The sequence below is a fragment of the Scardinius erythrophthalmus genome, assembly GCF_964197995.2.
Source record: "Scardinius erythrophthalmus genome assembly, chromosome: 15".
Classification (NCBI taxonomy): domain Eukaryota; kingdom Metazoa; phylum Chordata; class Actinopteri; order Cypriniformes; family Leuciscidae; genus Scardinius; species Scardinius erythrophthalmus.
This window is the reverse complement of record NC_138235.1, coordinates 13858983-13882951: the sequence shown is the minus strand read 5'-3', so window position 1 is coordinate 13882951 and position 23969 is coordinate 13858983. Positions and strand designations below refer to the sequence as shown.

Below are 23969 nucleotides of genomic sequence, written 5' to 3'. Positions count from 1 at the left end.
CAATTATGTGCACGCATAAATCATTTACAATAAATACTGCAATATTCCATTTAAAAAAAAAGAAGTGTACACATTGTTAGAATTTTTTTTACTGCGAGCGTACAGTATGTGTGTATTATGCTGCTGATGAAATACAGATAAATAGCAGATTTTAAATCACATTTTTCTGGGAGGTCCTGCAACGGTTGAGAAACTGCCTGGGATGAATGGGAATGCTAACGGCTAGCTTTCTCCTGCTGTTCTACACCTCATTGAGCACCACTAACTAGAAGTGAACATCATGCTGTTAAAAAATTAATGTAACTTTAAAGAAAATCCTTTTGAGGCTTAGTAAAAGAGAGAGAGAGACAGAGCAAGATGTGATTATACGTCTGGCATGACGAGACAGACAGACAGAAAGAAAGGGTGTGGCCGAGCAGAGGCGTGAGGCTGTGTGTGTGTGTGTGTGAGGGAGGCAGAGTGATTCTTTGATCACGTTAAGCACTTATTTGTGCCATATGTTCATTAATACCAATGTAACCAGGCAAAAATCAGTGTAAGACGACTCATTTTGCTTGCTTAATGAGTCTGGTTGCCATAGTTACAGCATCCCATTGCAATGCAGCTCAGAGAGAGAGAGAGAGAGAGAGAGAGAGAGAGGAGGGGGCGCTCAGGATGATTGATGGGGTGCTGGATACTGCTGGTGTGCTGGGCAGATTGATGGTGTTTATTCTGCGGTTGGTTTTGCCAGTGGAAAGGAAACTACACATTGAGAAACACTGAACACCCACATCAGATAAACACACTTTCCTGCTTTGAGAGTGTTTGTGTGTGAATCTTTTGTATGGCGTCTCTGATGCTCATTTTCACCTTATCATATCTGCAATGTGGAAATGGATTTGCAGCACATATTGAAAAAAAGCAATACTGTCACATTTGGAGAGTCAAAATGGATTTTGTAAGATGAGTTCAAGATATGATTTGAATTAAAATTATGATCGGTTTAAAAATAAATAAAAAGTAAATACATTTTATTTTATCACAGTTTCTAGTCCCATAATTCTCTGCACACTTAAAGATATAGATCAACCCGAATTGAATATTGTGTCATCATTTCATGTCATTTAAACCGGGATGAGTTTCTTTCTGTGGAAGACTAAATGAGAAGTTTTGAGGAATGTTCATGCTGCTCTTTTCCAAAGCATACGGAGATCACTTTTTAAAAAAAAAAAATGAATTAAACACTGTGATGTCAAATTATTTCACTCTCTAGCTAATCTGAAACAATAAGCTTGAGTTAACCACAGGGTCAAATTAGTGTGCAGTCTGAGCCATAGGCATATTAAAGAGATTCACAAACCAACATCCACTACCAACGTCATACTGTGTCCAATTTGTTTACAAAATGTGTAAAATTAATAGAAATGATTTCTTATCCTAACCTCTAACCCTAATTAACTGCCCCTAAAATAATTAATTACAGGACTGTCGAAAACTTGAACAAGAGTTATTTATGCTCACCAAGGCTGCATTTATTTAATAAAAAATACAGTAAAAGCAGTTATATTGTGAAATATTATTTTTTTAAAAATGTCTACTTTCTATTTAAATATATTTTAAAATGTAATTTATTCCTGTGATGCAAAGATGTGATTTCAGCATCATTACTTCGATTTCACAGACAAATTAAATTTTTTTATAGGTGACAATTTCATATCAATTTGTACAATATGAATGGTATGAATTTTTTTTTGAAAAAAGGACGTTGACGTCATGCGCATGCGTATTACGTGTTCAGTCTATAGGCGTGCAGCGTTTCTTTACAAAGTCACATCGCCAACCACTGGCCTGGCATGAACAATGCAGTGCGTTTTTACTCGTTTTCATGGATCCGTGAAATCTGTCAGGTTGATAAGAATGAAGTTCCAGGGTCAGCCAAAATGTTGATAAGAAACATAAAAAAGGATAATTGATTTAATTAACATTAGCTTGGTTAAGGTTAAAGAGCACAAGTCATGATGGATCAAATCATTATAGTTACTGTTCCACTCCACATGTACAGCACAACTCGCAATGTCTCTAATTGGAAGGATTAAAGAGAATAAAATCTCCTAATTAAGTTTAATTAGCGGGGTCTTTTAGCAACATGGATCCCAGGAGAGGCTGTTAAAGTCAGTGAACGCAGAAAGAGACTTGGACGGCATGTTTTGTTGTGAACTGCTTGGATGGTTTTATTTCTGAGAACATGAATCATGTGTGTGTGTGTGTGTGTGTGTGTGTGTGTGTGTGTGTGTGTGTGTGTGTGTGTGTGTTTGACTGAATTTTAAATGATTTTAGTGCTTAAAAGGAAGCACTATATTGAACTTCCTCTTTTTTCTTCCTCTTCTCCAAATGCAATTAATTAAATCACTTAACATTTGCAAGATAACATTTTATACCATTCATAATATAACATCAGTAAAGTCACTGTAATACTGCTTCTTTCAGTCTTCTTTCTTGCATTTATTTCAAAATGAATTGTTTTTTTCCTTTCTTTCTTTCTTGTTTTTTCTCTCTAATATATAGCTGCCTTTAAAGGTGCTCTAAGCGATGTCACACGTTTTTTAGGCCAAAACATTTTTTGTCACATACAGCAAACATCTCCTCACTACCCGCTAGCTGCCTGTCCCCTGAACACACTGTAAAAAAAAACGCGGCCTCTGTAGACAGCACAGGCTCCACAAACGGCAACAAAAACAAACTGGCCCAGCCTGGACCACGAAACATAACAAACAGTGTTCCAGCCAGTAACCGACAAGAATGATTTGGGGTGGGGGTTGGGGGGTTAGTGCGCGTGCACATGAAGGGGGGTGTGGGGAGTGGAGGAGAGAGAAGCATAAAGAGGGAAGTTAGCTAGAGGAGAGATGTCCTAGACAATGACAACGACTAATGTCAAAATTGTATATTCTTGAGAATTTTGATATGGCCGACACATGACCAAAGAGACGACGTTCCGATGAACAAATAACAAAGATGAGGGAAAAGGAGAAGGAATGCGCAAAGTCCTGAATTTACATCGGAAAAGCGTTCAAAAGGTGGCGAGAACTCCGCCGGCAGAAGGGCTTCCAATCCAACATTTAGGTGGCTCTGTTTTTGCCGGACAGGGTAAATCTAGTTTGTTTTTTTCTAAATGGTTCATGACTGTTTCAGGAAGCACGGAAGGGAGGGGGAGGAGACGGGATGAGGAGGAGGGAGGGTCGAGCTAGCCTCCGTTTTGTTTGACAATACTTTGAATGTCAACAAGAAGTGACGTCACCCAACATCGCTTAGAGCACCTTTAAAACAGTATTGGATTGTGTTGATTGTCGCTACTATTATGTTGCTGCATTACAAGCACTGGTAGGTCATTCATTAAATGAAAATCCGGACACACAGTTAAATCTGTTCTATCAGTTTTTCAAGATGTTGAGAGTTGTCACTGTGGCCTTTGATCATGTCTCTTCTTTAAGATAAGAATAAGTCCAGCAAATGATGGATCTGTGGATGGACTGTAGTGAGATGAAGCCGAGATTAAACTGGAAGGAGACTGTGAGTTAGTCAGGCACGGCCCTGGACAGCCCCGCCGGGTCCTGAGGAGCCACTAAGGTCCACCGATTCATTTCTGCTCTGTGATGCGTAGAAATCAATTACTGTCGTTATATGATGGCAAACAGCTGAAGAAAAAAAAGCTATCTATCCATTCTTCATCTCTCTATCCTCCAGCTCACCTTTCCATCACGCTTCTCTCCACCTGGTTCCAACAGTAATGGAGTCCATACACGTCTTTGCTGTAATGGAATGTACAGATCTTTAACATCTTTTGTTCTTCTTATCATATCGTCGCCAATCTTTTTTTAGGCTTCGGTGGTTTAAGAAGAAGCCTGAGTAATAAGTGACCTGGAAAATGTGTCTTTTGTTGCACTTTTTAGGGTACTTTTAAATGTGCAATGAAATGGAAATTCACCCAGTCTTTTCTAAATGCATTGGTTTGATTGTGAACGATTCATTTTTTAAAATGTCCAATTTCATAGTATTCAAAAATGAATAGGCAAAAGTACCCGGATGACCTACGACTTCCACTGAGATCCTGGAGTGAGCATCTAATGGACACTTTACAATCCCATGAGGCCACGGGAGAGGATCTGTGAATGGAGGTGAAGAGACGCAACTGATGCTAAAACCAAATGTACTTTGTATGCCTTTGTATGTCTATTTTACTCTGATGTAAAGAAACAATATGGAAGAAAAGATCTGTCACTACTTTTGGTTCATTGCAACTTTAACCTATAATAAATATCCGATAATACTTATCTTAGGCTAGACTTTCAGGTGAGCTGTTGTGTTTCTGGGTGATGGGAAGTTAAGACCGACCAACAGTATTGTGAAAATGTAATATTGAATGGGAAAAATTTATTTTAATGTGCCTCCTGAGGTCATCAGAACAGGAACCTCCTTCCAGAGGAGAAGCACATTTTGTGATTTCGATTAAACAACAAAATTTCTTTTAAATTGCCTGTATGAACTGGTCACCACAAGACTAGTAATGTGCGCTAACAAAATGGCTCATGATTTTTTGTGGCCTCACTTGTCACCCCAAGTCCATCATGGCAAAGATTTATTGCTGTAAGTTTGCAGTACGTGATGAGCGAGAGAAAAGTTTTATTCAGACAGGACTATGTTGCTCTATGAAGGTCAGATAAATGTGTGTTTCACAAATTTGTGATTTCAATCTTGTCCAAATTGAGCATGTCTGTGTTTTTCTCACACACCTCTGATAACATTACAAAGCAAATGAATTACCCACTGCTTTCCTCAACTCCGCTAACCTCTGAGAAGAATGTGTGTTATTATGGTATTGCATTTTTCACAACACTCCTCATTTATTTTGACCTTTGTCGAATGCCAAGTTTCTAAGAAGTTGGTGGTTCTTGATCAGTTCTAGGTTCCTCTGCTAGATGCGTCAGACCACGTTATTGCTCAAAACTGCCACAATAATTGCAGTATAATTCATACTTTCCCCTAAATTATCTTCCCTAAATATGTCATTTTTAAATAATATAGCATTTTAAGTGCCATTTTAAGTTTTCCTAGTTAGCATTGTGTCACTCCTGCTCATGTGATATTGCTCATATATATTTTACAGTGTTTACATTTTCAAGGTGAATCAGCCTAGAAATAGCTTACTTATAATGGTCTTTGCTGGGACAGGAGAAAGTTTTTTTGTAACATCAAATAAACACATGATTATATTTTCTACAACCTAGTTCTACAACTACTCTCTCTCTCTCTACACACACACATACACACACATGCCACCATGTTATATGAAAACAAAGCTTAGCACTCTGTACATTTTACACAAAATTTTGTTCTACTCTGGTTCCAATTAATAATTTGAATGCTTGAATAATGATTATGTTGGTAATTACACAGTTGCACCCCTCTCTCTCTCTCTGTAACAGCTTGTTAGCGCTAAAAGTCAGACTGTTCTGCTAATTGGCTTTATTAGTATTGGTGGCCACTTATCGACAAGACTTTCTATCAAAGATACATGCACAGTCTGGTTGCAATTTGCAAGCTTGTAAACATATATACAAGTATTCACTTCAGTACTACCCAACATGATAATGTAAAACAATGCTCATGAATCACAATCATAAAACGTCAGGTATCAATGGCTTTCCTCAAAAGTCACCCTATGGTTTCAGACACCAGCTATGATTCAGAAGTTCATTACCAGTCTTTCTTGTGCATTTTTATTAGCCAAGTAAAATATTTAACAGCCCAGAACAGTTGTTAATAAAAGCCACAGTGGAATTTTTGCTACTTCCAAGAAGTTGATTGAAAATGAAATGATTTGAATGGCTTGGATGTTTTCTTCCTTGTAGTAAGCAGGGCTAATAAAGCTCATTAAAACACAACAAAGAAAGCAGAGGAAAGCAAGCAGTTTACTGCAACCACTAAGACCAATGTTGGGTGAGATTCAGCCCTTTTTTTACCTACTTTAGTAGACTTAAGTACATCTCTGTGTATTTTCATAATTACTTCTATTGTCTTTAAAACTAAGGACTAAGTGCACTGCTGAATGTACTGACCAAGTCAAGGGCTGGTGGTCTATTCAGATCTCTATGTATCAAGCCATTCAGAGCAAGTTTCTACCTTTCTACAAGTGGGATTATGGACAGAAACAACTTTGATTTGTATTCTTACCTGGAACATGACCCTGTATTGCTCCTCGGGCTTCTGCACCACGCACATGTTGCACCCCATCCTGAGTCCTGACGTCTGACCACGGACACCGCCAGGCCACGAACCCGCTCAGATCACCTTCTCAGAGGAACCGCTGTGCTAGTTCAGACACAACTGCATGTCCCAGATGCCCACAGACAGTTTGCTTATCTTTCGCAGTCCAACAACGAGTTCTGCGAATGTACTACGGGGAGAGCCGTTGAGTTTAAACCATTTCCAGTTCAGAGACACATGCAAGTACAAAAGTCTTTAAAGAAGTAAGTTATGAAGCTTTTTGTCAGTGCATGTCATCCTAACTTGCTCAAAAAAACAATGTCATATCTCAAGTCTGTTGTGGAGTGTGAAATCCAATGAATTCCAGCATGTAGAAAAGTCCATTTGTGCTTTAAGTGAAATGTTGTAGTATGGCACTTCTTCTGTTCCTGTCCCCATTGATGTGCTTAATTCAGGGAAATCAGCATGAAATTACGCGCCTGTGCTTGCTCTCACGCTTTTATCCAGGCCACTTCCACCAGCGCTTTTTCCGGGACTACATCCAAATGACTCCTAAATCAGTAAATGCTGCATGTAAGTCCAATGTTTTATTCCAAAGTGAAGGAGGGATGATTGGATAGATTGAATGTTTTGTCAAGAGAGACCTTCAATGAAACGCGTTCCAAGAAGGAAAATTACTTTTGCGAAATCTGTGGCTTCATTTCAAGTTTTTGCTTCCAAAAAGTGTCATTTAAATTCCAAGGCCTTTTTTGCCAATGTTTTCAAATGAAAACTGAACAGCAATAATTGCAGTGCAATGGTCAAAGCAGTGTATTTTATTGTAGCTTTTAACTGCAGAAGCCCTCATGAATATCAGGTCTTTTCTTTTCGAATCGAATCAGTTCTTGACTGTAGCTACAGGTTTTTAGCCACAATTCATCTCCTCACTCACTACTTTTCACAGTTTACAAATCGATGGATTCTTTCCCAGTTTCGTTCGACTGCTGTGGATATCAAAGAAGAGTTTGAATGCTTAACGCCTTCACGTATCCATACAGGATGATTTCAAGTGCCTCACTTTGGCTTTGTGCTTCTGTCTCTCCACCTGTTCCACTTTCACAGCAGCTTTTTCTTGAATCTCCCTCTTGTGAACTTCTGCATTCATGGAGGTGTTTCTTGTCAGTCCCTCAAAGACTCTGAACCGTGTAGTGAGAGTCGCATTCAGTTGAACAAAAATGCATGTTGCAAGCTGGGTGAATTGGTAAAAAATTGGTTGCACATAAAAGCGTGAGGTGAGAGAGTCAGTGTGCTTGAGGAAAATTCAGTCCCACGCACTCCTACATAAACATGCTTTAACAGTTCTGCTTAGGTGCGAACAACAGCAAACTTCGCTCGCTCGACTGGCTGCCCATCTGTACACATAACCGCCATAAACACTTAACACACACTCGCGACACAAACCCGACCAGATACAGGTGTGCAAGTCTGGATAAGCACACACATGTAAATCAACAGCATTTGATGGAGCAGCTTCGCATAAATTGAGGTTGTTTCCAAAAAAGGACTGTTAAGCTGTGTAAAATAAAGCTCTGTACTTAACAGTCAATCTTAACCCAATTCCTCAACAGTGAAAATCTAGCATTATTCAGAAAAAGAAAATTCAATTAAATGACACAAGCCCTTAATAGTGATCATTGGCACTCTGTCATGGAGAAATCAATATCTTTTTTAATAAGATAGCAGTTGGGTGCCTTTGGTGCTCAGTGGTTTGTGAAATGTAATTATCAGACGTTCGGTTTAACAAATGCTTCGTCGTTCTGCTAGCACACTTTGCTGCAGAGGTGGGACATTAGAAAACTGAGCTGTCCGAAGGTGCGTATAAATCTTTGTCCAAACGCAGACTCAAATCTGAGGCAGCAGTCTTTCTAGCATTCAGGAGAAACAGATATGCAACTTGTTCGAAGCAAGTTCGTTAATTTGCTCGTTTTCTTTGTTTAGCTTTTCTGTCTGTCTACCTTCTTCACACTTTCTCATCACTTCACTCTTAGTTTCTGAGGAAAAAGTCAAAAACTAAAATTGCTGTCATAGCATTTCTACTCTATCCAAATGTCGGCTCTCAAACCATCCGGTTTCTGATATGAACATGCTTCACGACGGCGGAAAGCTTTAACCTCATTACACTGTCAAAGGACTCGTGTTGTTTCACGCACCCTGCTGTTTGAGATTGCAGGCTAGCCATTCATGCTGCAGTAACGTGCCAGACAGACTCCGCGCGCCCAGAGAACCTAACAGGCGTCGCCCTCGTACACCCACACACACAGACGGGTCAAATGTTACCACACACTCATGCAAGCGCAGAAGACTGGTGTATTTCACCTGAAACAACCTCAGATAGTTAATCAGGACAGCTAGCAAAGAATTAAATAGAGAGAAAAAAATAACGCAACAGTCTCAAAAGTATTCCTCAGACTCAACTAGACGCCATCAAACATCAGCACACCCTTCAAGTGGGACGTGAAAGAGCATCTTTCAAAGAACTCTCAAAGAAACAAAGTCAGGTATGAGGGAGAGGCGTGTCATCCCTCCTTCTCTCTCTTCTTCCTCCCAAGTGTGCTGTGTCCTTTTGTTTGGGGAGGACTTGAGTAATCCATAATGGCATGTTTCTTTTCCCCAAAAATCCTTGAAAAGAGGCAGAAAACTGGATCAGTTCCTCCAGCTGAGGGATGGTATTCTGGTCCAGTTCAGAGCAGAACGCCTGTGATGGAGGAGGACAGAGGACGGGAGAGGGGCGAGCAGGCAGGTGAGGTGAGGTTGCTGCTGTCTCGTCCCCTCATGCGAGCCGCTGAATAAACTCCCCCACTGCAGCGGAGAGAGAGAGAGAGAGAGAGAGAGAGAGAGAGAGAGAGGCACACAAAGACATTAACGCCCTGTGAAGCCACACACACACACTAGTGCCCGTGCTCACTGGCGGAATAGTTCAGGATGCAACAGAAATCATCCTCCAGCTTGCACACACACACACACACACACACACACACACACACACACACACACACACACACACACACACACACACACACACTTACTTTCTCTCCCCTCTGCTCTCATTGTTTCTCTGCTTTACTGTCTGCCCCTTTTTTGATATTATAAAAAAAATAAAAAAATGTAATATAAGGAAAATTATAATAGAATTTGAACAGCTGGTTATTCCACTTGACTTTTTTTTACTTCCTCGTCCACCTATCTTTCTCTATGGACAGGTTTACAGTTTTCAGATTTTGTTGTGATTTATTGGTGTGATTGGGCTGCTAATATCGATAAAACACAACAGACGGGTTACGGGTTGTGGCTGTTGTGATAATTTTTGCACAAAGATGAATCAAATCATGAATCATTTTGATCTTTAATCAAAATCCAACTAGGAAACACGCGGGTGAATCACATGTATACACAACTACGTAAACATCAACCAGACTGAGGAAAGAGCCAAGGGAACTATAGGGGCCGTTCACACGACACCATTTCAACTAAAAACACAACAATGGCGTTTTGGTAGCCTGGGTGCCAGCCCGAACCCCGCCCACAACATTTTTTGGTCGGGAAGTTCGGTCTGGACTCGATCGGTTGAGAAGTAATTATGCTCGGCTCCCAGAAGGCCGAGCCAATCAAATTGCAAGGGCGGGCTTTAATCGATGATGGACAGATGATCTGCGGTTACGTAATCACCCACGTCACCAAAGAGCGGTTGGGTTGAATTAGTTTACAACAAAGATGACTTCCGCTGTAGAATTGAGATTTCACGAGTTCACACTTACAAATAAGTCAGATAGAATAAATGCATATATGAGATTTAACGAGTTCACACAAATAAGTCAGATAGAATAAATGCGTATATGACGTGCTGTCCGAGGAGAGGGCCGTGGGTTCGGTAGCCATACTCCCCCCGTGTTCCTGGTTGTAAAAGAACAAGCCAAGACAAGAGTGAGGATTCGGGGTGGTGGAGGGATGCTGAAAAACTGTCAAGGAGTGTTAGGTAAGTTGACAGAGTGAATATGCTTCCTCAGTAACGTTAGACATGGTGTTTGATGACAAGTTGATATTGGATTGATTATTTGAACGTGCTCCTCCCGAACTTTGTTTATGAAACATCATGTGTAGATTCCGCCATCGCGTCTGTTATAGAAGATATCCACAGCACATTCATTTTAAAAGAGGAACAGAGAGCCGCGACATTTTGTTGGTTGAAAATATGAATGAAGAACATGCCTCATTTACTCCGTTGCTCTGATTGGTTGGTAGGTCTATCCAATTGAGTGCAGAGTTTTGTTTTTTTCCTGGTTCGGTTGAGACGCGCCCCATAATCAAAGCCCTATGAAGCAGTATCAGACTCACATTCTGACTAGAATATGAGTACGACGAAGTCAGGCTAGCGTTTTGGGGGCCTGAAAACAAACTTTTGAAAACGGGTTTCAAAGTGCAAGTTTTTTTAAAAACGATACTGTTATCGTCTCCTTGTAAACTATGAAAATGTGAATTTGTAAAAGCGGTGACGTCGTGCGCATGTGTATTAAGTGTTCAGTCTATACTAGAGTAGTGTTTCTTTAGACAATGACATCGCCACCTACTGGCCTGGCATTAATAATACAGTGTTTTAGACGTTTTCACAGATTCGTGTGAACGGGGAACGTCGTTGTGTGTTCACGGAAAACATTTTTAGTACATCGTTGTCGTGTAAACGTATCCTAAGGGCTATATATGCACAAGGCAAACAAAGGGAGCCAAAATGAAACGCAGGTGAAGCTAATTAGTAACTATGGAAACAAGCTGGCACACAATCGGAAACTAGGTCAACTTAATATGACAAGGAACTGGAACAGAACAGAACTAAATCTAAATAGAGCTATAAAGATCATAAGGTGGTGACTTTGTATTAATTTGTAAGATCTCATGCAAATATTTTCAAACGATCTTCTTACACTCCAGTGACGGATATGTTTAAGGATAGAAATTCATGCTTTGTTTTTATCTAGAAATCTTTTTTTTTTTTTTTGTCAGCCCGATCTCACGGAAAAATGTTCTATGAATTTCTACAATTTGAATCATACGAAGTTGCACGATTTTCAGGATAAGGTCCACCCCTAAACATATCCGTCACTGGGGCATAAGCAGATTGTATGAAAACGTACAGATGAGATTGTACAAATTCATTTGAATTAGCCACTAATTCACCAAAATATATAATTGCCATGAGATTGTAGTTTTTGAATACTAATTTGCCAAAATGTAAAATAGTAAGGTTTTCTCATGAAAGCGGGTTGCAAAGCATCAATATGCACAATAAAAAAAAAAAAAAAAAGCTTGCTAGTAATGGTAATACAAATAAATAAAAACAAATAACCGAATATAATTTTAATTAACTTGACAAAAACAGACATATGTTTTTATTTGAAATAAAACAAATAAAATATCACTCTCATTCACGTTCTTCCTTTAATGCCCCACCTCTCTCACTCTGCCACTCTTTCCCTTTCATTCCTTCTGCTGCATAATGCATTTTAAAACTCCTGTGTACTAATGGATGGATGTGATATTCATAAGGTCATGGATTCATTTCTATTGTTCGTAATTCAGGTTTGAAATCTTTTGAAAAAATGAATCATTCATCTTCTGTATGGATCAAAGCTTCATGGTGAGAGAGATGAAACCCGCAGATCCACACCCTAATATCAGCGGCTGTGTTCAGATGTGCTGGTGTCATCATGTCATTTCAAATGGACCATTTATTTTATGCTGATGAAATAGCATCTGAAAGACAGCAGAAGGAAAATAAGAGAATGAATGGACGAGAATGAGACACCGAAGAGAAACTAGGTAACAGGTGTGAGACCATGATGAAAGCTGAGAAACAGCCAAGAACTGTAATGTAATTAGTGTGTGTGTGTGTGTGTGTGTGTGTGTGTGGCATCAGAGAGGGCTTAGGCAAGACAGGGAAACCTTAAAGGGATAGTTCACCCAAAAATGAAAATTACCCCATGATTTACTCACATTCAAGCCATCTTAGGTGTATATGACTTTCTTCTTTCAGAAGAATACAATCGGAGTTATATAAAAAAAAAATGTCCTGGCTGATCCAAGCTTTATAATGGCAGTGAATGGGAGCCCAATTGTGAAGCCCAAAAAAGTGCATCCATCCAGGGGGTTTATAAAGGCCTTCTGAAGCAAAGTGATGCATTTGTGTAAGAATAATATCTATATTTATAACTTTATCGACTAAAATAACTAGCTTCCAGCAGACGGCCATACGCAAGTCGACTTACGCCAAAAGAGTAACACTTGACGATGTATGACGTAGAATGTAGGAATAGCGTAAGCTTTGACACCTCTCGCGGTGACACCTCTCAAACAAACAGGGCTGGGCAACAAACTCAAGCTCCTCCCACATTTCTCTTAAAAAATTCTCATTTTAGACTTCTGATTCATTAATGGTGTTGTTTTGTTTTGCTCTATTCTCTACGATTCCGCGTTTGTCAATGCGTCATGTGTAAGGTCAGATGTATGGTCGTTTGTCGTAAGCTAGTTAATTTAGTTGATAAAGTTTTAAATATTGATTTTTTTTTACAAAAACGCATTGCTGAACTTCAGCGAACCGGCTGCTCCCTCATCTCCTTCCCCTCTCGAGCCGTGTCGAAAGAAGATGCGGAGCCGCGAGGCAGAAGCGAGCTCACGTCGGCCTAGCGCCCGCGTGCCTCACTCTCCCCCCAACGCGACGAGTCCTCTGTACTTAACCCGCGGGGATCAGCGACCCTCTTCTGGCCCAAGTGGCATGGTCTCGTTCGGCGGGTCTGACGAAGAGTTAGCCTTGATGTCTCTGGCCGCCTATAAGTGCAAAGACTGGGCGAACTCCAGAAATGACTCCGCCCCTCTGCCGCCTAAACAATCTGATGACGGACGGCCTCATATGGACACAGAGCTTTTTGCGAGTCCTTACAAAAGCTTTAAAAAAGACTTCCTGCTCAGCTACTGTTCGGACGCTCTTGCTCACTGCTCCGCGCTTTGCTCTATCGCTTTTACATTTTATCTCCTATATTTTTAGATTTTATTTCCTTTTATCACCTAATTTTAACTTCAGCAAACAGCACAGTGCTCAGACAACAAAGTTTGGATTACTACAAAAACGCAGAATTCTTTTACCCGACCAGCTTACATTCCGGGAAAGGAAAACACAACTGCCTACATTCATACGGATAAGAGAGAAAATGCCTCTTCAGGTTCAAGAATCTACTTGCTGCACTAACTGCCACAGACTTTTACAAAGGATTGCAGTTCTTGAAACAAAGTTACTTACGGGACCACCAAACCAGACGGAGCACACAACAGAGCTTCGTCATGAACACCCTCAGCATACAGCCGGTGAGTCCCATGAAACTAGTGCTCCTCGACAGGTAGAGAAACAAGCCGATCGACTTACTAATCGATGGCACAAACAGGGAGCGAGACCCAAAGGCACTCGAGACATCAGATTGTCACGAGCATCACATATTCCTGCAGTAGCATCCTCTACCCCAGATACAGCTCTGACAAGGATTGCAAACACCGGTCTTCTACCACCCCCTATACATCTTGAGAACAGATTTGAAATGCTAATGAATGTAAATGAGGAATCCCCAAATGTGATGAATGTGATCGAACACAGACTGAATGGGCCAGTAGCTAACACTGATGCTAACTGGCGCTCAAGGTCGAGCAGACAGCGGCACTCAGCTCAGAGCACAGCCGAGCCCAGGACTCTGATAGTGGGGGACTCCATAATTAGAAACATTAGCGGCAGGGATACAACTACGTGCTGCCTTCCTCAAGCAACAACTTCTGATGTAAACAGGGAACTTCAGAACATTCTGATGAAACATAAGACTGCAAATCGATTCATCATTCATGTGGGGAAGAATGATATTCATAAAGAGCAGTCAGAACTCCTTAAGAAGGATTTCAATGAACTTTTTGAAACACTTAAAAGACTGAAAGTTCAAACATTCATCAGTGGACCTCTCCCAGCAAGAGGAACAAACAGGTTTTCACGGTTGCTTGGGCTAAACACATGGCTGCAAAAAACCTGCAATATAAAAGGAGTAAACTTCATTGACAATTTCAATCTTTTCTGGAGTCAGAGACAACTGTTTCATCGGGATGGCCATCACCCAAACAAATTTGGTTCAAGAGTGTTAAAGGACAATATCTACTTCTCCCTTAATCATCCTTCTGCAGTTTGTGCCAATCCACTCAATCTGAACGGCACACACACACCTGGACACAGTATGAATGACCACGGGACTTCACTTCAGCAGCAAAATGGACATGTGGTTGACATATCACACAAGGACAATGATAACACCACTCCGCCATAACAACCTCTGCTCACGGACACAATCTCAGCTGAGCCCTGCCCACAGAGAGACATATCAGAACTGCTTGAAGATTCAGCACCCAAGGACGACTTCCTGGAAAACAGCCAGGGAAGCCAGGACAGCATATCACAACCTCCTATAACACCAGAGCAACAGCCCCTTTCACCAGACACGCTATCCCTCTCTCCAGCCTCGCCTCTTCTGTGTTTCTCACAGAAAATGGAAGAACTGGTGTATGCTGGAACCAGACTATCCCACTCTTTTGCTGCAAGCCCCCAGATACCAACCAAAAAACGACAGGCACCATTACCACCCGCACCAAAGCCTGCGGGCCCAGCTCGCCCTCCCTCTCCTGTGAGAGCTCTTCGGCCTCTGCCACAACGCCAGGGCCCACACCCTCCTCCATCTGCTCGAGGTGAACCAAAAACAACTGATACCAGCTCTCAGTGATGTGTTTTGGGTCCCCGCTCTGATAACAGTAACTTTCTCAAATGTTTACAGAACAAGCGGGAACCCAGTGTGCCGGTATCTTTCTCTATTGCTGTTCTATTACAAGATAGAAAGTCTAAGGCCTTCAATAGCCGTGCAGCAAACCTAACTAATCTGGTGCCTATTACACGTCAAAGTAAGATTGATGTGGGGACAAAAAGTAAGACTGTTAAGTTAGCACTTTTAAACATTCGTTCACTTAAAAATAAATCACTTCTAGTCAACGATTTAATAACCACAAACAACCTGGATTTTATGCTTCTAAATGAAATCTGGCTAGAAGACAGCTGCAGTGCAACAATCCTCAATGAAACAGCCCCTCCTAACTTTACTTTTATGAGTGTCTGCAGAGCTGTTAAGAGAGGTGGGGGTCTAGCTGCTCTTTTTAAAGATATCTATCAATGTAAGCAAATATCATTTGGGAATTACCCTTCTTTCGAATATCTGGGTATTGTGTTAAAAGGTGCTCCACGCATTTCACTTATCATTATTTACAGGCCTCCAAAATACTCTCCAGCCTTTGCTGAGGACTTTACAGAACTGTTATCAGCAATTACCTCAGAGTTTGACTGTTTTGCCATTGCTGGAGATTTTAACATCCACATAGATAATGCAGAAAACAATATGGCAAAAGAAATCAAAAGTGTTTTAAAAACTTTTGATCTGACTCAGCATGTACATGGACCCACACACAATCGTGGACACACTCTAGATTTACTTATCAGTAAGGGTCTAAACATTTCATCGATTGTTATTAAGGATGTAGCACTGTCTGATCATTTCTGTATTTTCTTTGATATATTGATCTCTCCTGCCACTGAAGCTAGATCTGTGTCTGTCAAGAAGAGATGCTTAAATGAGAACACTAGTGTACTATTTATGAAGGCTATATCCTTAACACCAAGTATATCTGCTGACTCTGTTGATTTTCTCCTTGATTCTTTTAACTCAAAAGTTAAAGGTATAATTGATGATATTGCTCCTGTGAAAGTCAGGAAGAAGAGTGGCAGACAAAAAGCACCTTGGAGAAACTCAACAGCTGTGCAAACTATGAAAAGACAATGCAGAAAAGCAGAGCGCATGTGGCGGAAGACTAAACTTGTAGTCCATTATAACATCTACAAAGACAGCCTTCATGCTTTCAATATGGAACTAGGCAAAGCTAGACAGACTTTCTTCTCAAATATTATAAACAGCAATTTAAACAACACACGCACTCTTTTTGCTACTGTAGAGAGACTGACAAACCCCCCAAGCCAGATTCCCAGTGAAATGCTCTCAGAGAACAAGTGCAGTGAGTTTGCTTCTGTCTTCTCTGAGAAAATCAGTAATATCAGAAAGGTGATCAGCACATGCTTGAGTTGCTCTGGGGTCAGACAGATCAAACCACCTGAGAAAGTAGTTACCATGTCTGATTTCAAAGAAATTGATGGCAAAATTTTGGAAGAAACTGTACAGCACCTTAAAACATCAACATGCGCTCTTGACACACTTCCCACATCATTTTTCAAAAGTGTGTTAAACAGTTTAGAAGCAGATCTTCTAGAAGTGGTAAATGTCTCACTTCGCTCTGGGAGTTTACCAAACTACCTGAAAACTGCAGTTGTCAAGCCCCTCCTGAAAAAGAGCAATCTGGATAAGACCATATTAAGCAACTATAGGCCGATCTCAAATCTTCCTTTCATAGGCAAGATCATTGAAAAAGTTGTCTTCAATCAGCTGAACAAATTCTTAAGCTCGAATGGATACTTTGACAATTTTCAGTCTGGTTTCCGACCGCACCACAGCACAGAGACAGCGCTCATAAAGATAAACGATATTCGCTTAAATACTGATTCAGGCAAACTATCAGTGCTGGTGTTACTCGACCTCAGTGCTGCATTTGACACTGTCGATCATAACATACTTCTGGACAGGCTGGAAAACTGGGTGGGGCTTTCTGGGATAGTCCTAAAATGGTTCAGGTCATACTTAGATGGGAGAGGTTATTATGTGAGTATAGGAGACCATAAGTCTGAGTGGACATCCATGACATGCGGAGTACCTCAAGGCTCAATTCTTGCGCCACTCCTGTTCAACCTGTATATGCTCCCAATGAGCCAAATAATGAGAAAGAACCAAATTGCTTACCACAGCTATGCAGACGACACACAGCTCTACTTAGCCCTATCGCCTAACGATTACAGCCCCATTGACTCCCTGTGCCAATGCATTGATGAAGTCAAAAGTTGGATGTGTCAAAACTTTCTTCAGTTAAACATAGACAAAACTGAAGTCATTGCATTTGGAAACAAAGATGAAGTTCTCAAGGTGAATGCATACCTTCACTCTAGGGGTCAAACAACTAAAAATCAAGTCAGGAATCTTGGTGTGACACTAGAGTCAGACCTTAGTTTCAGTAGTCATGTCAAAGCAATAACTAAATCAGCATACTATCATCTGAAAAATATTGCAAGAATTAGATGCTTTGTTTCCAGACAAGACTTAGAAAAACTAGTGCATGCTTTCATCACCAGCAGGGTGGATTATTGTAATGGACTCCTCACTGGCCTTCCCAAAAAGACCATAAGACAGTTGCAGCTCATACAGAACGCTGCCGCCAGGATTCTGAGCAGAACTAGAAAATATGAACATATCACACCAGTCCTCAGGTCTTTACACTGGCTCCCAGTTAGATTTAGGATTGATTTTAAAGTATTATTGCTGGTATATAAATCATTCAATGGCCTAGGACCTCAATACATTGCAGATATGCTCACTGAATATAAACCCAACAGATCACTCAGATCACTAGGATCATATCAGCTAGGAATACCAAGGGTTCACTCAAAGCATGGTGAATCTGCTTTTAGCTATTATGCCAGCCGCAGCTGGAACCAGCTTCCAGAGGAGATCAGACGTGCTCCTACAATAGTCACATTCAAATCTAGACTCAAAACACTTCTGTTTAGCTATGCATTTACTGAATGAGCACTGTGCCAATGTTCGTCCGACTGTTTGTACTGTACTGTATTTTATTTTTTTATTTTTCTTAACTGTTTTAATTATTCTTATTTCTTTTTATTATTTTAATTTCTTTTATGTAAAGCACTTTGAATTGCCATTGTGTATGAAATGTGCTATATAAATAAACTTGCCTTGCCTTGCCTTGCCTTAAAAGAGCTCGGCTTGGACCGGTCAGCCCCAGAAGAGTCCACCCACAGCCGAAACGGTTATTGCAGCCAAAGCGCCACCAGCAGGGCCCTCGCCAACGTCCAGCCCCGTTCTTACCAGAAGTCCACCAAGAGCTCACCAAGATGTGGTGCGCCCCCTATTCGGCATACGTCCTATCTTCTTCTTCGGCCACTCTCTCCACGGTGGACGGCGCCAAAGAAAAAGCCTACACGAAGTAGCTGTGGAGGAATCTGTCGCTGCGCACCTCTGCCTGCCGACGGCTATCAGCTGGAAGACTAATGCTGCGTTCACACCAAACGCGAAAATGCGTCTGGCGCGAGTGATTTCAATGTTAAGTCAATGGTAAGACGCGTTTACGCGCGTCTGGAGGCCTTGCCGCGCGAATGACGCGAATTGAGCGTCTGGCGCGCGAATTGTGCTTTTTGTGCATCACGCGTTTGACGCGAATTCGCGTCTGCCGCCCGAGTTGAAAAATCTGAACTTCTGCGTCAATTCACGCCGCGTTAACCAATCAGGAGCCTGCCTGCTTGCTGCTGTCACGTGGTGAACTGACAGTTTAATGTTATTTTATGTTTGGCCTCAACAAATTATTTTGTAATATGACTAAAATGCACAACAAAGCAAATCTTTCACATAAAAACTCGATTTCAATATGAGAGATAGCCTACTCATTTGTATTGAATGCTATTTATTCCATATCTATTCTAGATTAGCCTATATGAAACTATTAATCTAATGTAAAGACACCAAACACAATTAAGTGTATAAAAACTTTTCAAAAAAAAATCACAGGACAGGTTTCACTTTTGGAGGCTGGCTCCATTTATTATCAAAACAAAAATAAATGACAGATTAGGTGCGGGAGAGGGTGAACCTCGCGCCGGGCTGTACAGCGCGGGCTCGTCATGCAGAGACCACTCGAGGCCGAGGCTTTATACGGCCTACGCTGTCCTCGTCAGCGTCCTCACCGTTAGGTCCACCAAACCTACCTCCTGGAGCAAATTGTGAAACTCCTGAAACCCTCCGGAGGTTTTGGTGGACCCGAGTACAGCGATGATGTCCACTACGCAGCTGTTTCTGCTCTCCAGAGCATATAAGAGCGGTGACTCTCTCGATTAATGCTAATGCAAATGCTCGATAAACATCTAAAAAAGATGGCCGCCAACAGCTTTCGAAACTTTCGCCCCCGGACTTCGCCTTTGCCGCGCGTGACGCGCGTAAATTTCGCTTCAAACTTTTGATTTTACGCGCGTCAATTTCGCTCTTGACGCGCGAATGCACACAAAGTGGTCACGCGTATAACTAGACGCGGCAGGCGCGAATTTTGACGCATTTTCGCGTTTGGTGTGAACGCAGCATAAGACTAGTCACCCCTCCAAGCCCTGCAGGACCACGTCAGTGTTTGTCTCCAGAGCGTTCGCCGCTGACCGCTAGGCCGCCTCCGCACTGCATACAATGGCGGTGCTTCAAGTTTATCAGGCCAAGCTTCTCCATCACATGATAATTAAGGAGCTGCACAGTGCAACGGACTTGGCCCTGCGTGCTACAAAAAGCCACCGCCCAAGCCATTGGCCGTGCTATGGCCAGCCTTGTGGTGCTAGAGCACCACTTGTGGCTTAATCTCACAGAGTTTAAAGACGCTGACAGGACGGCTCTTCTCAACTCCCCCATCTCCCTGTCGGGCCTGTTTGGCTCTAGGGTGGTCCATGGTTTGGTTCTCCATGCTACATCGCGGTCCAGAAGTCATCGCAGGCTATGTGTCACTTTTTGCCCAAAAGAGCCAGCTCCTCCACTGCCTCCAGTCGCTCGAAGACGGCCCAGGCCAGCCTCAGTGCCTGTCCAAGCTGAAAGCAGAGCCTGAAGTCAAGCCACGCCTCCGCCTAGCCAGATGCTACCCATTTCCGAAGTGACAAGGGCCTCGCCCCAAGATAGAGCTGGACCCTGTGCAGCCGGAGCAGTCCGGTCATCTCAGGACGGAGGAGGAAATGGATAAGTCCCGCAAATGTGCCTGAAAAAATGTGCTCGTCTTCCAGTTCCCTCTTCAGTTCAGGATGGTGGAAATGATATGTTTGTTGCCGGGTTCTGGGCCCGCCACACCGGTTTGCGCACCCAAACCTCTTCTTGGTGTTATAGCGAACCAAATAAATTTTTTACATTCTCACAAAAAGAGCATTCCTCCTCATCTTAATACTGTGGCAGGTGCCATTCTCCTGCCTCAGCCCCAGACACAGCCTTTAATACTTCAACCTTTTGCCACCCAACTGTCGGGCAGGATTTGGGGGATAATAGAACGAGGTGAGAACATGAGAACTGTCGTCTGAGACCAAAGTGTGATTCACGCCCATGAAGCGGGTGGTCTGCGAGTGAATTGAAGCGAGTCAGTTCACTCGCAGACCACACGCTTCATGGGCGTGATTCACACTTTGGTCTCAGACGACAGTTCTCATGTCTTCAGAGCCGAAGGATGGCGGCCTCAGGCCCATACTCGATCTGAGATGTCTAAATCACGCCCTCATGAGACGGCCTTTCAGAAAGTTAAACTATAAAACAAATCCTTGTGCAAATTCACAGCGGGGACTGGTTTATATCAGTGATTTTGAAAGATGCCTTAGAGGTTAGGGCCAACTCCACTAGAGGTATGGCTTGGGTGTGGTCCAGTGGAATATCTATCACAGATATCTGTGCGGCAGCCGGCTGGTCCTCGCCGTCCACTTTCATCAGATTTTACAACCTGGACATCCTGCTCTTCAAGCACAGGTGTTGTCAGTCTAAATGCTTGTGTACTATATAGTCAGGCTCTGGCTGCAGTCTGAGCCTCTCATTATGCAGCTGATCACGGGGCCCTCAAACGAGCACCCCCAAGCTGTCGGCTTGTAGCATGGCGCTATTGGATTAAGTTCCCCATAAGAGCCAGCTAAAAACTGACGCAATGTGAGTGAACCATATTGAAAGGCAACATTCTCACGTAACCCCAGTTCCTTGAGATAAACAGGAATGAGCATTGCGTAGCTTGCTGTGCTACTACACTGTGCAGCGAGTCATGCTAGCCGCTCCACGGTCAAAAGATAGACGAATGGTAATTTCTGCATGGCTTATATAGGCAGCCAACCTCGCCCCTTTCGGCGGTCCCAGGTCTTGTTTATATAGAGAAAACACTCAGTAAAAGAAAATTCATTGAAATGTGATCCATGTGCATGATCATACACACACACACACACACACACGGTTTGGTATTGGGTTGTAGCAGGATAAGAGCAGTGCAGAATGTATGTGATGAGCGCTCATACTCTTGTCCTGAGGGAACCACAGACTCACAGACCAAATATATCATCACATAAAGATGATTTATTTATCCTGTTTTGGGCAGACACCTCCATTTAAGGATTAAACGTGCACCATACACTACCAATCACTTCAAAAAACTTCAGACACACGTAATCATTATTTATTTTTACTATGACTATGATTTCACATTTTGAATGGTAGTGAAATCATAAAAACTAAAAAAACAAATCATACTTTATGTTAGTTTTAATAAAAAAAAAAAACTCTGGCATTTCTTCACAAGTTCTTTTAAATGTCACTTTGTATTTAAGAAACACGTGCCCTTTAGTCATTATTTGGGTAGCAACCATTTTAATCTAATTCCAAGATTACAGTGAGATTGATCTAGATTAAAAAAAATAATCTATGCCTACCACTAATATATATATATATATATATATATATATATATATATATATATATATATATATATATATATATATATATATATATTAAACTCAATATAAAACAGCTTTGCCATCAAATTACATTTAAAAATATATTCAAATAGAAAACAGTTATTTTCTTAAATATAATATTATGAACTGCACCTTATCAATGAAGAGATTTTAAGTGGAATTAACTTTTTTTTCTATAAATAGAAATGATTCTGTATGTATGTGTGTGCGTGTAGTAGCATGACTGTCTGGGATTGAATTGACCCTATATGTAGTTTGCTCCATAATTCATGAGACGAGAGATCATGTCCATTTAGTCTTTGCAAGCTGTCAGTCATCTGCTAATGAGCAGTAATGGCAATCCAGAGCTTGATAGAGTATCTTAAAGTAAGTAGGCCACGCCCACTCCTTTCTGCAGCCAATCAACAGTAATCAGAATGATCATATCCCACAGCTGCAGAGCTGGATGATTCATCACTGTGATATTTATCAACACAGAGACACACTGGGAAATGTGAACTGAAATATCAACTGCACATATTTTTCACAGCCAGATAGAGACGCCGTTTGTAGTTTGATGACGAATGTTTTAGCTGTAAATTATAATATGATTTGGGTCATTTGTTTTTGCTCATATCATATTTTTAATAATTTTCCCCAAACTTTTAATGTTAGTAAGCTTTTTAAGCGCCAACACTATTTTATTTATGACTATTTGCATCGTCTCCCTGACCCTTACAGTTAAACAGCTGCTGTGCCTTTACGGCTTCTAAATAAATTCCCTCTTTGTAAGTAAGGGATAATGTACATCCAGCCTGTGGTTCTCTCAAAATAACCCCCGACAGGATGACGAGGACCTCGACCCGAAGCGGAGGTCTGGATCAGCCTAAAGGGGGTTGGTTTGAGAGAACCACCAACTGGATGTACATTATCCCGCTTATTACACGGCTACTTGCCACATAAGTAAATAATTAGACACAAAATATTGATCTGAGTTGAAATATTTTATTAGGTCTTTAAACGCAAAGTACTACTGGATGGCATAATTAAATAACTGTACACAAAATATTGATTCGACTGAGTTTTAATATTTTATTAGCTCACCAAACGCAAAACTTCCACGAAGAAAAACCGTTCCTATCAAGCGTATAGCGCTGCTGACTTCATTGACCCGGATGAGCCTGTGTTTCTGTTTTCAGCGGTTGTCATCTGGGATTATTGACCGCTATTGGCGCTATTGACCAATCAGAATCAAGTATTCCACAGAGCCGTGTAATAAGTAAAATTAGCGCTCACACATGGTTTGCGATCAGTTCTAATATAATTTGCCCTTCAATGCTCCGAGGCTCTTTTATAAAGCCTGCATTACATGTGACAAATTCAATAACAATCAAAAACATTTGCAAGAGACTTTTTGTTAATGCGAAATCAATTATACATGACAAAAAAGCCTTAAAAGAATAGATGAAGACAAGCAAAAAAGGAGCATAAAAATTGAGGAATAATAGAAATAAAAAGGTATGAGAGAATGAGTATAGCGATTAAACAATTGTAAAAATGTATTTTTCATGCAAAATATTGCTTGATTCATTTAAAAGATGAGGCAGTTCCCAAAGTCTTTTGTGAGGTTAAAATTCTGTGGTGAGATTGTGAAGTTGCAGCACCTGTCTGTGCAACAGACGAGACATGAAGAGAGAAAGCTGGAAGGAATATGAGCAGAATTTTAACAATGTTCTCATCATTTATTTAGTGCTTAAGGGTATGAGTGAGGCAATCATTAAATAACCCTCCTGACACTGCTGCAGAGATGTGTGCATGTGTACATCTGTCTGTCTTCTGCTTTTCTCTGAGTGAGTGAGTTTACTCGACAATCCATAATCAAATCATATTCTGAATATTCATGTTGAAATATCTGATTGTTATGCAGCAACAATGAAACTGGGCTTGGAATGACATTATGGTG

General features: G+C 41.3%; 1 protein-coding gene across 1 annotated transcript in view; it reads right to left on the bottom strand.

Moving 5' to 3' along the window:
- Positions 1 to 6267, bottom strand: part of LOC308703286 (PDZ domain-containing protein 4) — a gene marked incomplete at both ends in the record, with an annotated part of 40406 nt that extends 34139 nt beyond the window's left edge. The window contains one exon of the mRNA XM_081386627.1: positions 6208 to 6267. Coding sequence (XP_081242753.1) covers positions 6208 to 6267 — 60 coding nt within the window. The remainder of the gene's footprint in view (positions 1 to 6207) is intronic.
- Between the last annotated feature and the right edge of the window lie 17702 nt (positions 6268 to 23969).